General features: G+C 34.9%; 1 protein-coding gene across 3 annotated transcripts in view; it reads left to right on the forward strand.

The window, feature by feature from the left end:
- Positions 1–17,750, forward strand: part of SHPRH (SNF2 histone linker PHD RING helicase) — an 85,817-nt gene that overhangs the window by 26,347 nt on the left and 41,720 nt on the right. For all 3 annotated transcript variants that reach the window (XR_004352543.1, XM_032651325.1, XM_032651326.1), the window contains 7 exons: positions 1,542–1,705; positions 1,821–2,077; positions 3,232–3,353; positions 8,304–8,392; positions 10,690–10,782; positions 14,572–14,679; positions 15,652–15,794. Coding sequence is in view for 2 of the 3 variants with exons in the window: in XM_032651325.1 (XP_032507216.1) it covers positions 1,542–1,705; positions 1,821–2,077; positions 3,232–3,353; positions 8,304–8,392; positions 10,690–10,782; positions 14,572–14,679; positions 15,652–15,794 (976 nt within the window). In the remaining variant the exon portion in view is untranslated. The remainder of the gene's footprint in view (positions 1–1,541; positions 1,706–1,820; positions 2,078–3,231; positions 3,354–8,303; positions 8,393–10,689; positions 10,783–14,571; positions 14,680–15,651; positions 15,795–17,750) is intronic.

The raw sequence follows: 17,750 nt of genomic DNA on the forward strand, positions 1-17,750 counted from the left end.
GAGGAAAAAGGAATTAATTTCACTTGGCCGTGTCTATAAAAATAAGGACCTCCTGCTCACACAATATAACTCATGCTTCTACATTAATCTTATTCATATAACTTATTTTTTCCATGGAACATAGACTGCATTTTTAAAACTTTTGTTCAAGTTGCAAATATTTAAAACTAAAGGTTTAAGTAAATGTTGTTTTACATAATAAATTTCCTGAAAAGCTGTCATTAAAATGCAGTTAATTATAAAATATAAATATTCTTGGAGTCCTGTGGCAAATATTCATCCTCAAAATTTATCATTCTGAAAATTCAAATTTTCATATACTGTTTGTTTCTAGCAGAATAACATCATTCTGCTAAAATAAAAATATCAACATCCATCCATTACAATGACATGAAAAACAATTTTTTTTGATGATTATTCTTAGGGGAAAAAAGTTTTTTAGGAAGATTTTAGGTATATATTTAAATACCTGTGTAATTTTAGTAAGTTACATTGCAAAACATTGTAAGCATTCTATATTTATAGAATAATATCAGTCTAATTAAAAGTCTAATTAGTTTAGTGGTCTGCTGTTACATTGGAAACTGCCCAATTATGATATTTAGGTGTTTATAAGATATCATTCAGCTCAAAAGTTAGCTGAGAAGGTATAGAAAAAAGAAAATGACTATCAAAGTTACTTTTTTCTAATTTTAATATTGAAAAGTATGAGCAATAATTCCTCAGTTCCCTGGGTAGTTAGTTTATTTTGGTTGAATAAGATGTTGGCAGGTGTTTTGAGCACTTGTCACCATTCAACAAATTTTTTATTAATTTTTTTAACACCTTTATTGAGGTATAAATGACATATAATGAAACTGTAAATATTTAAAATGTAAAATTTATAAATTTTTGACATATGTATTTACCTGTGAGTTTATTTCCGCAGTCAACATGATCACCCCCAAAAGTTTTCTCATGCCCAAGTTACCTTAAAAAATAGCCTTTCCCAAATTTCTAGAAATTTAGTTTATCTTTCATCTTTGCTTCCATGATTCGCTGATATCTTTAACACTATGACTCTTGTAATACATCTGTTCTTTTTGTAGTTGTTGCAGTGGGAATGTTAGCCTGACGTGACTTACTATGTTGTATTTGGAAGTAGAAGTCTCATTTGTTTTCTTTTTGTGTTAGACCAGGGTTTCTTCACCTTAGCCCCATTGACATTTAGGGACGGATAGTTCATTTTGTGGGGGAGCTGTTCTGGGCATTTTGGATATTGAGCTTTTACCCTCTAGATGCTGGCAGCATTCTTGCAATTGTGACACCCACAAATGTCTCCAGACACGGCCAAATGTCTCCAGTGGGCAAAATTGCACCCCTCCACCTCCACCTCAGTTGAGATCCACTATGCTAGACTGATAGAGATAAATCAGATTTGATGATTTATTAATTAACAACGTTCGTTTTTGCACCATGGTAAAGTCAAAATACTGTAAGTCGAACCATCGTAAGTTGGGCACCGTCTGTATTCTCAATGTGCTTTTTTTCTTTCTTTTCAGATCTTTTTGGGTTAGTGGTCTTTCTTGGTATTGAACCTTACTGTGTCAAACACTGGTGGGTTCGACTTCTCTATCGTCCTTACTGCAAGAAGAATCCTCAGCTCCTCTACAGCTTTATTGCCAAGATACTGTGGAGGTCTGCAAAGAAAGATGTGATTGACCAAGTCAGTAGGATAAGTTTTTATTGATTAAGGGTATTAGGGGAAAAAAAAAGAAGAAAAGCAGAATTTTGGTAGAAAGTTAAATTTCCAGGTGAAATCTTTTTTCTGCTCTGTATAGATCCAGATACCCCCTCAGACAGAAGAAATCCACTGGCTCCACTTTTCTCCAGTGGAAAGACATTTCTATCACCGTCAACATGAAGTGTGCTGCCAGGATGCAGTAGTAAAACTCAGGAAGATTTCTGACTGGGCTTTGAAGCTCAGCAGCCTGGACAGAAGGACTGTCACCTCCATCCTATATCCATTGCTGAGGCTCAGGCAGGCCTGCTGCCACCCACAGGCTGTTCGTGGGGAGTTCTTGCCACTCCAGAAAAGGTTTTATTACCAATTTTCTTATAGTCCAATTGATAATACAGTAGTAATAGACAATATTTAAGCAATTAGCTTCCTAGCCCACAGTTTCGTTCAGGGTATTATAACTGAGTTGTCAGCTATTTTTAGCAGTGTGGTGATTTTTCTTTGATATGGAACCCCCTTTGTGAAAGAGACTCACATCAAAATTATTTTCATGGTTTTGAACATTTCTTTAAAATTAGAACTGTTGTAGGATTTTGTTGTTTTTTGTGGGGGGGTTGTTTTCTGCTGCACCCCAGATATGAAAGGCTTTTGTTCTTTTTGCATTATATTTTTTGGTTCCCACATCGGGGAATTAGATGAATTAGATTACCATTAAATATTTTCTTTATCGTCGTGTTAGCTATATTCTTTGATTATTCCTTTCTAATACATTAAGGTTATTTATGCCCACAATACTCTATTGTCCCAGAAACTTTTTTGTTCATCAGACTGTGACTTAAGAACTGGCCTTTTTTTTAGCACTTGATATTAAAAAGATACCCTTTCAGGTGCTGTAAGAAACATAAAGAGGAATTTGACTTTTGTCCTTGCCTTTAAGCAGTTTATGGACAAATAAAGGAGCTGACAAAGATTATAGATCTCTATTACGTAAGGCAAACATGATGTATTTCACAAGAGGTATATATGAATTGCTGTGGACAATTAGAGTATGACAGTAATTTCTATATAAAGTAGTTAATGTTAGACAGCCTTCTGGTGGAAATGGCATTTGAGCTGATCCTTGGAGAATATTCATTTTCTTTACAGATTAAAAAAAGTCAGGCTCTTAGAGGTTAATTAAGTTTAGTGCTAGGATACGGATTCAGTGTTACATTCTCACACCCATACTGTTCCAAGTATATCGTGTACTTTGTACTTTAGGAAGATTTTCCTAGTTCTGGTCTTCATTGACTGAAATGAGAGAAAGTTAAAGAATGATGGGATCAGAAGAATGCTTGCTGGAATAGTAAGAGGTGATCAAGCTAAAAATGATAATGGTGAAAATGGGGGTAAACAGAAAGATACTGAAGATCACAAAGACTCTGTAAGAGTCTGGTGCTGTTGACCTTATGTAATATAATACTCTAACTTAGGATTCTTTCTAGTCCTGAACAATCTGCCTTTTCTTTTAGCACCATGACAATGGAGGAACTGCTGACATCTCTGCAAAAGAAATGTGGAACTGAATGTGAAGAAGCACATCGGCAGCTAGTTTGTGCCCTCAATGGCTTAGCAGGCATCCACATCATTAAAGGTAGAAGGTGATTGCTTTGTTATCTCTGGTTCTTCTAAACACTTAATGAGGAAGATTAGTTATAGTAGAAATCAAAGTTTCCCAAGAAAGACACTTTCATACGGTACTATTCGGAATTTAAATAGGTTCAGCTTAATGAAGAGCAGTTACACAGAACACTTCAAAAAGCTTCAAAGTTTACATATGCTTTCACCAAACATTTCCACTTTTAGAAGATTTTTTTAGGGAAATTATAATGTGAACAAAGATTTGGCAATAAATTATGGATTTTAGTCTATAGTAGTGAACAACTGAAACAACCAAAATGCCTAGAAATAGAAGAATGGTTAAAATTTGACACATTCAAGTGAATATTAATTTACAAAGTAATACTGTTTATAGATTCATTCTCCCAACAAATATTAGAATGTCTGCTGTGTGCTGGGTATGATCTAGGTACTAAAAATAATACAGTAAAATAAAGTAGTCTCTGATCTTGTGGGCCTTAAATTCTTAATAGAGGAAGACAAACAGTTAATCAGATTGAATAGGAAAAAAATAAAATTATCTTTATTTGCTGCAATGTGATTGTCTATGTAGGAAAACTACTAGAGCAAATAAATGAGTTTCGCAAGGTTGCATAAGACAAGATGAATATATAAAAATGTATTATATTCCTATATACTGGGAATGAACAATAAGAAATTATAACAATGCCATTCATAGTAGTATCAAAAAAATATGAAATACTTTGACATCAAGTTGGAAAAAATATGTACAGGACCCATACAAAAATCACAGAAACATTGAAAAGTACAAATATTGCTGACAGAAATTAAAGAATACCTAGTTATACCGTGTTCATGGGTCAGAAGATTTAATATTATTAAGATGCTGATTCATCTCAAATTGATATAGAGTCAATGCAATCAAAACTTTCCCAAACAAAAATTTTAGCAGGCTGTTTATGGAAGTTGACAAGCTGATTCTAAAATTCACCTAGAGGGCTTCCCTGGTGGCGCAGTGGTTGGGAGTCTGCCTGCCGATGCAGGGGACACGGGTTCGTGCCCCGGTCCGGGAAGAGGCACAACAGTGAGAGGCCCGCGTACCACAAAAAATAAAATAAAATAAAATAAAATTCACCTAGAATAGTCAAAACAGGTTTGGAAATGAACAAAATAGTTGGAAGATTTACCTGAATCAACACTTATTTTAAAGCTATAATAATCAAGACGGTATAATACTGGCATAAAGATAGGCAAGTAGACCAATGGAACAAAGTAGAGTCCAGAACTAGTCCCACTTATTTATGATCAGTTGATTTTTCAACAAAGATGCAAAGGCATTTCAGTGGAGAAAGGTTAGTGTCTTCAGTAAATGGTACTGGAACAATTAGTTATCCATATTCAAAAAGTTCAATTTGGGCTTCCCCGGTGGCGCAGTGGTTGAGAGTCCGCCTGCCGATGCAGGGGACACGGGTTCATGCCCCAGTCCGGGAAGATCCCACATGCCGCGGAGCGGCTGGGCCCGTGAGCCATGGCCGCTGAGCCTGCACGTCTGGAGCCTGTGCCCCGCAACGGGAGAGGACGCAACAGTGAGAGGCCCGCGTACTGCCAAAAAAAAAAAAAAAAATTCTAAAATGGAGTAATATGTTACTTGCAGATGATCACAATAATAAATTTCAGATTTCCCATCTTAATTCTAAAACTGCATTCCTCATTTTATTTTATGTTGTTATGACTCAGAAGCTTAAGACAGTAAATGAATTTCTTCACTTGGCCTTTTTTCTAGTCTCCTTGTCAGATTTGTTGTCTCTTTTTCCCTGTGGTAAAGTTATACATAATATGGGAATTGGGGGAAAAGGTTATTCATCTGATCATTTCCAAACACTGTAACACTCCAGCAGGATCAGCATGTAGTTGGCTCCTATGTGGCAAAATACCGTGCTATGGTGTAACAGGAGGTGCATCACTGCTCTTTTCAGATAGTTTCCACTGTATTCCCTCCCACTGTATTTATTTATCTATGGATGGAAACTATTGCTAATTGTTAAGAGAAATTCCTATTAGAAAGTCCATTAATAAATGGTATGTCTATTCTTCATTTAATTGTAATTATGAACTTAATTGTGGAGGTTTAACTACTTTTAGTTTCCATGGTTTAACTCATAGTAGTATGTTAAACAATACACATTTTTTAAAGTAACATTACATATTTAACTTACATAATTTAAACTATTCTAATATTAGAGATCAGATAGTAAAGATCTGACTTCTAAAAGAAATCTAAACTTAATATCAAACTCTAAAGGGATTTGTTTATATTGTATGCAAACATATATATATGATATACAATGTATATTCTATGTTCCTCACTGATTATGGTATTAAAAACATGGTATTATTTCAATTTTATACAATGTATACATGAAATATACACACACAAACACACACACACACACACATATATATGGTATAGAAGTGTTTTAGGTTCAGTTTTCTGAGAAAGAAAACCTTTTTCCTGATCATCACATACATTTTTCATTTCTACAGGTGTTTTTTTGGAGAAAATTAGTTTGGCAGTATAGAACCAGTACAATTTGTTTACCTGGAAATGTTAGTGCCATCAAGTGGCAAAGAACCGGTATTTCCATATTTGGCTTAAACTTGTATAGCTTATTGAATATGCATATTTTTATGTCTTCCCCAGAAAACGTCCTTTTTTTTTTTACTAAGCATTAAAAAAAACATTATAATGACTAGTTCAGTTTCAACTGTTTTTATTATAGTCTAGTCATTGTACCTTCTTTATTTTTTTTTATTTATTTTTTTTTTAAATGTGATGGAACTGAACATTTCTTTTTTATTTTTTAATTTATTTTTATATTTTGGCTGTGTTGGGTCTTCGTTTCTGTGCAAGGGCTTTGTTGCGGCGAGTGGGGGCCACTCTTCATCGCGGTGCACGGGCCTCTCACTGTTGCGGCCTCTCTTGTTGTGGAGCGCAGGCTCCAGACGCGCAGGCTCAGTAGTTGTGGCTTACGGGCCCAGTTGCTCCGCAGCATGTGGGATCTTCCCAGACCAGGGCTCGAACCCGTGTCCCCTGCATTGGCAAGCGGATTCTCAACCACTGCGCCACCAGGGAAGCCCTGTACCTTCTTTAAAAGGTATAATAATTATGAGGGGAAAATCGTTAAATGATTGTTCTCTATAAATGATAGTATAAATATTAATAGAATCCATGTGTCTTTTGAAAAGCTTTAGAAAAATCTTCAAAACTAAGGAGAGTTCATTGTGTGAAGATAATTATGTTACTCCTACATTGTAATGCAATTTTATTATTGCAAAAATAATCTCCTTTATTAAAGTGAATAGAAATTGGATGACTGTAAAGTACTGTGAAAACGTGTGCTTTAGAAAGCTTTATATTAGATAACTGGTAGAATTAGATATAAAGCAGTGGTACAAAAGCAAGTGTTTTGCACAACAGTATGAACGAATGTACTTAATGCTACTGAACTGCACTCTTCTAAAAATGGTTGAAATTGTAAGTTTTATTTTATGTATATTTTACCACAATAAAATTTACATATATAAAATCAACTTTAACAAAGAGACAGAGAGAACCAACAACAAAATTTACGAAGGTGTATATATGGAAAACTCATTATGGCCATGAACAAATTTATAAAGGTATATATATGAAAAACTCATTATGGCCATGAACTAAGTTCTAAATCCATGATATTAATGAAACTAGTTTAAAGTTAAAAAAATTTAAAATGCAAGTGTATGTGATGATCAGGAAAAAGCCTTTTTTCCTCAGCAAACTAAAACCAGAACATCTCTTTACCTTTTTTTCCCCTTGTATTCCATGATTTTGCCACTGTTAGATTTTTATTTTAATTGTATGTATCAATTAACAATTTTGAGTTTTTCCCCAGGCAGCAAATAACATAGGTTCCATTACTCAAAGCCATTAAAAATGTTTCATCTCTTCTTCAGTGAAGTCTCATCAAACTTTTTCTGAAAGAACCAGGTAATAAATATTTTAGGTTTTGTGAACCGTAAGATCTGTGGCAACTATTCAGCCCTGCTATTGTAATGCAAAAGTAGCCACAGACAGTACATAAATAAGTCAGCATCGCTGACTTCCAATAAAACTTTATTCATGGACCCTGAAATTTAATATCATGTAATTTTCACATGTCACAAGTTATTATTATTATTTTAATTTTTTCAGCTATTAAAAATGTAAAAGAAAATTCTTAGCTTGTAGACCCTACAAAAATGCAGTCAGATAAGACCCATGGGCCGTAGTTTGCCAACCTGTGCTTTGATACTTTTTAAATTACTTTATTTGAATAAGGTGCTAATTATGTATAATAAAAAACAGCATAAATCTCAGACTAATAGTGATAGAAATAGAAAGAATTCCTAAGCTTTTGAAATGTAGTTATTGACTGTAAATCATTCTGGCCAAATACCAATAAGAACAATTCCTATCAAGAAGAGTGCATTATTTTTCTGAGAATTATGTGTAGGTTGGCCATAGTATTTTGAATATTTGTCTATAAATACATGTAAGTACCCCAAATTTGTCCTTAATTTCAAACATTCTAATGACTACTGATTGGTAGTCAGTAACTTTAACAAGAAGAAAACCGTTTGTTTAAATTAAAAGTTAATTCAGAGTTTGTTTTTCAGTATAATTTTAAAACATTGTGTTTGATTGGTGTTCTAGTCTGTGAAATTAACCAACAACAACAACAAAAAAGGTGCTGTTACCAGTTTTTTTTTTACTGGGGCAATCATATTAATACCACGTTAAATTCCTTTTCTTAAAAAATAAATTAGTGAATTGTAATCATCGCTATATTTTCACAGTAGGTGTTTTTAGATTATAGATAACTAGATGACATTGGGAACTAAATACATGATTTTCTTATGCTTTAAATATATTTTGATTATTCAGGTGAGTATGCCTTGGCAGCAGAACTGTACAGAGAAGTGCTGCGTTCATCTGAGGAACACAAGGGAAGGCTCAAAACTGATTCACTGCAAGTAAGTAAAAAGTTTCAAAATATTTGTTTTTTATAAAATAATTTTTCTGAATATTTAAGAGGACAAAGAGTAACAAATGGACTAAGTCATAATCACTGGGGATGAAGCTTGGAAATCATGTTCTTTTAATAAGCACCCAAGGTGATTTGTATATACACGAAAGTTTTAGAGTCACTATTCTGTCTGCTCAGGTCAGTATTGGCCACAAGGCTGACTAGATAAGCCTAAGCTACATTAGAAAAGCAGCTCAAAATATTTGTATTTCAAAGAATGGGGTCAGTTTTATCACTTCACATATTAACATCAACATATTTATTCACATAGTATTCACCAAAAAGAAAAGAAATTGAGTTAAACTCAAAAATGAAACTAAGTGATAATAAAAACTATTCAGTGATCTTCTAATTTAATTTTTGGAGGTCTTTTAAGGAGACTTGGATATTTGAATTATAACACTTACTTAAGTGTGAAATATCTTCCTCTTTCTGGTTCAGTCCAGTGGATCATATAGACACGACTCTCTAGCTAAATGGTAAATAAGGATACTTTTTTGAATCTTGGTAAGTTTAGGCTTGAGTCCCAGGTGAGGCTTCTTTTTTACCATTCAGAATCTAAACCTTGGGACCTACATGTTCACCTGTGCCTGAGCAGGTATTAGGAGGAGTGTATGGGGGGAGAGGGAAGAAGAGAGAAAATTAAATACCAGTCTCCTTATATTATGCATGGGTAAGGATTACAGAAGGTCATGGACCTTTTAGCAAATGTATTTACCACATGCGAGAAGGAGGAAGTACAAAGATATCGTGCTCCTGAATAAAGGAAACAAAAGTAGGACAGGTAGGTCCAGTATGCCTGAGTTCAAGAGTGAAGAGTAAGCTGTCAGTCAGCCTGGTTCTTGCTTTTGAGTCACAGTAACCCCAGCTGCTGATAAAACATGGTCCACCAAATGTCTTGCTCTATCAAGTCAGATTAGCCACCCTGCTCTGTTGGGCATGTGTAAGGCATGTGTAAGGGAATGGAGAGAGACAAGTATTCCTCCCATTTCAGTCCACCACGTTGTGCAGAAAGCAGCAGAAGTCCTCTTCCACAAGTGCACACAGAGCAGTGGAGCCGAGTTTCTACCATTTTTTCTTTCATGGTATTTATACTTTTGTTTTTGCTATTAAATCTGATAGTGTTGGGCTTCCCTGGTGGCGCAGTGGTTGAGAGTCTGCCTGCCGATGCAGAGGACACGGGTTCGTGCCCCGGTCCGGGAGGATCCCACATGCCGCGGAGTGGCTGGCCCATGAGCGGAGCGGCTGGGTCCATGAGCCATAGCCGCTGAGCCTGCATGTCCGGAGGCTGTGCTCCGCAACGGGAGAGGCCACAACAGAGAGAGCCCTGCGTACCGCAAAAAAAAAAAAAAAAAAAAGAAATCTGATAGTGTTACTGATTATGTTATCTATGAAAGCATGATGAAAAGACCTAAGACATTTGAGGTAGCTCTTCAAAGATTAACTCTACAAAGATCTGTACCACGGCCAGAGTAAACCCTTATAGTCTGAAATCACTGACACCAAATCAGACCTTACCAGAAAGACTCCTTTCCCATCATCCTTTAGCCTTTAGTTGTCTTCTCAAATAGAGACTCAAATTAGATAGAAACTACATTCACTTTATTTTTTCTCATAGCCCTTTACTCCAGAGGGAGCGTCAAACCAGTCGCAGACTCAATACCACAGTGAGATGCGTGGCTTATATTTAATACAGAGATTTAAGATGGAGTTTTCTCCTTTATTCTACACCATCTTCACCTCTAGCTCCTCCGCTTTTCAGCCCTTAAGTTCAACAGATCCAGGTCACAGCCCTGTTTTCTAATATATTTCATTATCTTTGTTTATATCATAATATAATTGCTAGGCTCATCCACACTTATTTCCCAGGAGAAGAGGAATCTAGTCTGTGCAGTCAACTTTTCTACTTTACTGGACTTACTTGGCATACTCATATTTCCCCATATAGACAAGTGCATGTATAAGAGAAGAAATATACCTATATTACATACTCTGTTAAATACATACACATGTTTCATGAAACTGTATCTTTTTAATTAGAAATTTATGTCATTATGAGTTAAGATAATTACTATAAAACTGACTCAGAGAAAGTTGGTATTCAAATTGTTTTAAAGGAAAAGAATTCGGTGATTAAATCTTAAATGTGGTGTTAGTGTTCTGTATGCCTTAATAATAGTAGGTTCTCCCCTTAGAGTTCACTGCATTGGCTGTCATAATTGTTGCCTTTTCTGTGTTTTACAGAGACTTCATGCTACCCATAACTTGATGGAATTGTTGATAGCCAAGCACCCAGGGATACCTCCTACCCTGAGAGATGGCAGACTTGAGGAAGAGGTAATTATTATTTTTTCATTCTGTCTATAAAAGAATTTTTTTTCAGACTTCATGCTCCATCTAATTGATATTTCTTAAAATAGTTTCAAGAGTCAGTTAAGTATTTCAGTTAAATGGACAAAAGTGAAGAATTTTCCTTTTTCCTAATGGTAACTTATAAGAATAAAATTTTTCAGTACTTCTGTTACTTTCAAATAACATGATCCTACTTGTCTTGAAAAGTTGAAAGAGGAACAATTTTTAAATCCTTTTTGTATTAGTCTTTTATGGTTTCTATAACAAAATGCCACAGACTGGCTTAAACAACAGGAATTTTATTTCTCACACTCATGAACTGGAAGAATTAATATTGTTAAAATGTCCACGCTACCCAAAACAATATACAGGTTCAATGTAATCCCTATTAAAATTCCAATGGTATTTTTCACAGAAATAGAATAAACAATCCAAAGATTTGTATGGAACTAGAAAACATCCCAAATAGCCAAAGCAATCTTAAGATTAAGAACAAAACTGCAGGCATTATGCACCCTGATTTGAAACTATATTGTAAAGCTATAGTAATTAAAACAGTATGGTGTTGACATAAAAGCATACACATAGATCAATGGGACAGAATAGAGAGAGCCCGGAAATAAAGCCACCCATATATGGTCAGTTAATTTACAAAAAAGGAACCAAGATTAGACAATGGGGAAAGGACAGTCTCTCTTGTTTTAATTGAAGTATAGTTGATTTATTATATTAGTTTCAGGTATACAGCATAGTGATTCAGTATTTTTGTAGGTTATACTCCATTATAAGTTATTATAAGATAATAGATATAATTCCCACTGCTATACAATATATCCTTGCTGCTTATCTATTTTATACATAGTAGTTTGTATCTTTTAATTCCATACCCTTAATTTGTCCCTCCCCACTTCCCTTTCCCCTTTGGTAACAACTATTTTGTTTTCTACATCTGTGAGTCTGTTTCTGTTTTACACATACATTTATTTGTTTTATTTTTTAGATTCCATATATAAGTGATATGATATTTGTCTTTCTCTTTCTGACCCGTTCACTAAGCATAATATTCTGGGTCCATCCATGTTGCTGCAAATGGCAGAATTTCATTTTTTGCTTATGGCTGAATAATATTCCATTGTAAATATATACAACTTCTTTATCCATTCATCTGTTGATGGGCACTTGGGTTGTTTCCATGTCTTGGCTATTGTAAATAGTGCTGCTATGAACATTGGGGTTCATGTATCTTTTTGAACTAGTGTTTTCATTTTTTTTCCAGCTATATACCCAGGACTGGAATTGCTGGGTCATATGGTAGTTTATATTTAGTTTTTTGAGGAACCTTCATACTGTTTTCCTTAGTAGCTGCACCAATTTACATTCCCAACAACAGTATGCAGGGGTTCCCTTTTCTCCACATTATCCCCAACACTTGTTATTTGTAAACTTTTTGATGATAGCCATTCTGACATGTGTGAGGTAATACCTCATTATTGTTATGATTTGCATTTCTCAAATAATTAGCAGTGTTGAACATCTTTTTATGTGCCTTTTCATAGCCATCTCTATGTCTTCTTTGGGAAAATGTCTTTTCAGGTATTCTGCCCATTTTTTGATTGGGTTGTTTTTTTGATATTTAGTTGTATGTGCTATTTATATATTTTAGATACTAACCCCTTATCAGGGATTTAGATATTAACCCCTTATTAGGTGATAGAAAATAGGCAGAGAGGGACTTCCCTGGTGGTCCAGTGGGTAAGACTCCACACTCCCAATGCAGGGGGCCCAGGTTCAATCCCTGGTCAGGAAACTAGATCCCGCATGAATGCTGCAACTAAGAAGTCCGCATGCCACAACTAAGAAGTCTGCATGCTGCAACTAAGAAGCCCGCATGCCGCAACTAAGACTAAAAAGGCCACATACCACAACTAAAGATCCCACATGCTGCAGTGAAGATCCCGTATGCTGCAGTGAAGGTCCTGCATGCTGCAGCTAAGACCCAGCACAGTCGAAATAAATAAATACATTTTTAAAAAAGAAAAAATAAATAGGCAGAGGATCTGAATAGACATTTTTCCAAAGAAGACATACAGATAGCCAACAGGCACATGAAAAAATGCTCAACATCATTAATCATTAGGGAAACGCAAATCAAAACCACAATGAGATATCACTTCATACCTGTTAGAGTGGCTATTATCAAAAAGACAAGATATAAAAGATGTTGGTGAGGATGAGAGAAAAGGGAACCCTTGTGCACTGTTGATGGGAATATAAATTGCTGCAGCCACTATGGAAAATAGTATGGAGGTTCCTCAAAAATTTAAAAATAGGACTATAATATGACCCAGCAATTCCACTACTGGGTATTTATCTGAAGACAACAAACAAAAAAAAAAACTAACTTGAAAAGATATATGCACCCTTATGTTCATTGAAGCATTATTTACAATAGCCAATATATGAAAACAACCTAAGTGTCCATTGATAAAGAAGATGTTGTATACATATATGATGGAATATTGTTTAGCCATAAAAAGGAATGAAATATTGCCATTTGCGACAACATGGATGTACCTTGAGGGTATTATATGCTAAGCAAAATAAGTCAGACAAAGACAAATACTGTATGATTTCTCTTATATGAGGAATCCCAAAAAAAAGAAAAAAAGAAAAAAAACATGCTCATAGATACAGAGAACAGACTGGTGGTTGAAAGAGGTAGGGCTTGGGTGTGGGAGAAATGGGTAACCTACTGGGTTTTTTAATTTAAATAAATTGAATAAAATTTATTTTAATTTAAAAAAAATGTATTTCTCACAGTTCTGGAGGCTGGCAGTCTAAGATCAAGGTGTCAGCAGTGTTGGTTTCTCCTGAGGACTCTCTCCTTGGCTTGTAGATGGCTGCCTTCTCACTGTGTCCTCATGTGGCCTTTTCTCTATGTACTTGCATCCCTGGTGTGTCTCTCTTTCCTTTTAAGGACACCAGTCATATAGGATTAGGGTTCCACCCTTATCTCATTTATCTACATTTACTCATTTAATTACTTTCTTAAAGGCCGTATCTCCAAATATAGTCACGTTGGGGGTTAGGACTTCATCATAGATTTTGAGAAACACAATTCAGTCCTAAAACCCAAAGTATTATTTCTAAACTGAAGTAATTCCAAGAAATGATAATAAATGAATCAGACAAGAAATTCTAAAATGTATTCTTGTTTTGCCTTATAGTTTGAAATACTACTGTTCTTTCCCCTCCCATTTTTTAAAATTAAAAAATTAGAAACTTGGGGAGCAAATCCTTGGAATTTCTTAAATTATGTGACTGACAGGTAAATGTAAGTCAAGGTGGCTTACAGGTAAAATCTCTTCAATATACATCTTATGAATTTCTAGCATGGCTTTTTTTTTTTTTTTTTTTTTGTGGTACGTGGGCCTCTCCCTGTTGTGGCGTCTCCCGTTGCGGAGCACAGGCTCCGGACGCGCAGGCTCAGCAGCCATAGCTCACGGGCCCAGCCGCTCCACAGCATGAGGGATCTTCCCGGACCGGGGCACGAATCCGTGTCCCCTGCATTGGCAGGCAGACTCTCAACCACCGCGCCACCAGGGAAGCCCTCTAGCGTGGCTTTTATGTTCTCTACAGTATACTTGTAGAGTTTAATGCTTAAGTTGAGTTAAATAGATTAAATAAATAAAGTACACTGTTCTGGAAACATCATACTAAATTATTTTCTTGACCTGAAATGAAAGTTTATACTTGTTTCCTGTTTCAACACAGGCCAAACAGCTGCGAGAGCATTATATGAGCAAGTGTAATACAGAGGTTGCTGAAGCACAACAAGCTTTGCTGCCAGTGCAGCAGACCGTACGTGACCTCCAGAGAAAGGTATGGCCACCAATGTGACTTTCCTTATGTTTTTCTCCACATAACATTTTGGTTTTTGTTCTGCTCTGGGGAGAAACTTGAACTTTCTTATTCATCTTGGAATTTTTAGCACCTAGTACAGTACCTGAGCCACAATAAAAACTTATTTGCTGTTAGCAGTGTTTATTGATTGGATGAACAGACACATAGATAAATCACCTATTTTGAGGTTATTCTCTTTCATTTCTTTTAAGGTATAATGGGGTTTCCTCTTACCTTCGGTATATAACAAGTTGTCTTTTGAAGAAAATGAAGACTTCCATAACCTTCTTTTGATCTTAGATGTGCATGTTTCCAAAACCTTTTCTTTTAAGATGTTAGAATATGAGAACCATAAGTATTTTCCTTATGAAATATGTGCCATTTGTTATTTCTAAAATTCCTCTTTCATGAAATCAGTAGCAAAGTTTAAGGAGAAGGCTACACAAAATACTTTTACTTTTTGATTTTAACCAGTTACTCCACATTTTATTCTTCCTAATTCATTAATTATTTAGTATTCAAGCATATAATTTTATTAGTTATCAAAGATTATTCATTGAGTAGAATCTAGTTCAGTTAGTTGAGGATAAGCATTATGACTTTATTATGCTGAGAAAGAAATCTGTTACCTTTTCAGATATATAGAGTGAATACTGAATTTTTATTTTGTTTTAGGTATTTTCTTTTAGCACAGCTTTGTTATAAATATATGTAAATAAATTCTCACTCTTTCAGAGTAATCATGGAATAGGTGTTCTATTTACTTATATATGCAGAAGTTGTACTTATTCGTTGTATATACAACATGTATACTTCTCTCCCCATTACTGTGATTCCCTTGAGAGTTGCATTTATTGCTCCCTTTTAATTTTTCACAGAACTCTTTCCAGAGATAGAAATGTTGTGAGTACTAAAAAGACATTAATTGATCAGCTGTTGTCTTGTTTACAGATTTATTCTAATTCTCCTTGGTGGCTGAATGTGATACACAGAGCAATGGAATTTGGTATTGAAGAGGAACTTGTTCAAAGAGTGCGAAATGAAATAACCAGCAACTACAAGCAACAAACTGGCAAGCTTTCTATGTCAGAGAAGTAAGAAAATAGCACAAAACAGAATAGTTATATGAGTAGTCACCCCAAATGTTGGTATCATTTGGTATTAAGAGTTACAATTAAAAGATCATTTGGTATTAAGAGTTACAATTAAAAGTCATAACATATTGTGGTTATGAACATCTACATTTTACCTATTGTGGCATATATTTCAGACCAAAATATGAGGTATGCTCCGTATATTAGTCATTTGTAACTGTTCTCTTTTCAGTGCTTTTTTTTTCTATTTTTTAATCTGCTTAAAGTATTTTCTTTGTATCTTTGTTGGACAAAGTTGCTTAAAGCCAGCTCTTTAAGCAAAGTTTTGAAACAGACTTTGTTTAGGAGAATTTTTCCCTTGGGGTAAGGCATTCATATTTCCCTATGTCATTTATTCCCTAAGGGCTAAGCTTATAGTGCCACAGTGGCCCAGGTTTTATACTGTAGAGTCTGCTTTGTCTTCCCCATCTTTCTTCTCAGCAACAATCACCATTCTTCAAGATAGATAAGTTGGGTTATTCCTCTTGAAGTAAGAATGGTGAATAATTCTTCCCAGAGAACAAATATACCCTATCAAAAGTACCTTCAGTGGTTTAACGCAAAGGAACGTCTGTCTAATGTGGGGAATTTAGGTGTTGTGGCAGAACTGTTGATTCTCGGGAGGGGGACAGAGAGGAGGATCTTTATGGCTTCTCAGATCATATCTCAGTATAATGTCAGCCCTGGGATTAAAGTTGGTTTTCAGTGAAAAATTCAGTATAAGAATATCTTTGACAAGTTTTAAAGTGTTTTCATTTGCTCTTCTAAAAACTTTTTCAGGTGTCTGCTAACACCCTAGAAAATATGCTACATTTTCTATGTGTCATTATTAACTTGGATGTACCTTAATGTAATCATCTTTTTCACCATTGAGAACATGATAAGCTTCTCATTTCTGAAGTATATGCAGTATATTATGCTTTTGAGTGCACTCCCTTTTTCCATGTTAAGCCCAAGAATCACTGTTCCAGGATAAGTTGTCATTTATGTCATGAATTCATCTTATCCAGTTTTAAAGCTATGTCCTAATAATGTGTTCTGCCAGCATTGTGGCATCAGCTGATAAAGGAAAATATTTTTAAATATCTTGAACTTGTTTTTCTTAAATCACACAAAAACTCCTTTTTTTTTTTTCTTAGAAACTACTTTCAAAAGTTGTAAATCCTCATGTTAGAATATATCCCCTATTAAATGTTTTGAGGTCCCAGGTCTGTAAAAGGACCAACAGGAAACATAAAATGTATAATTCATTACACAAACATGCTTTTAAAAAACATTAGACATAAATAGAAAGTAAGAAAACACATTTTTAAAGTTAATTTTTTTTATATTACATGTATTCAGAGATCATCTTAACACTGCTGCTGTGTTTTTTAATGAGATATATCTCAGACACCAAACTACTTATGTTTGCTTGTTAATGATTCTTGGGGAACACTATGTAGCTTGGTGATTAAGAGCGCAAGTAGGTTCTCAAGACAGACTGCCTGTGTTCATACCTCAGTGCCACCACTTGTCAGCTCTTTGAACTTGGGAAAGTTGTATAAGCTCTCTCTGCCTTAGTTTCTTCATCTATAAAACCACACAGCATTGTAGTGAGGATTAGTAAATTAATATTTGTAAAGTGCTTACTTAAAATAGTACCTACCATTATGGTGTCTAAGAGTTACCTTCTATTACTATGTTTTCTTCTCTTTCATTTAAAGGACCTGCAAGAGAGAACATGGCAAAGACATGTTAAATGCTGATCTGTGATATTTTTCAGCCCTTACTCACATGCTCAGACCTGAGTTAGTGGAGAGAACTTTTCCAAAGCCACTTCTTCCCATTGGTTCAATGTTAATTTTCGAAGAGCAGTTTAAATTTGTAATAAATTACAAATAAAAAACTGTGTTTTCTTTTTGTGAATAGTATTGA

This window comes from Phocoena sinus, chromosome 12 (genome assembly GCF_008692025.1).
Source record: "Phocoena sinus isolate mPhoSin1 chromosome 12, mPhoSin1.pri, whole genome shotgun sequence".
NCBI classification, from domain to species: Eukaryota; Metazoa; Chordata; class Mammalia; order Artiodactyla; family Phocoenidae; genus Phocoena; species Phocoena sinus.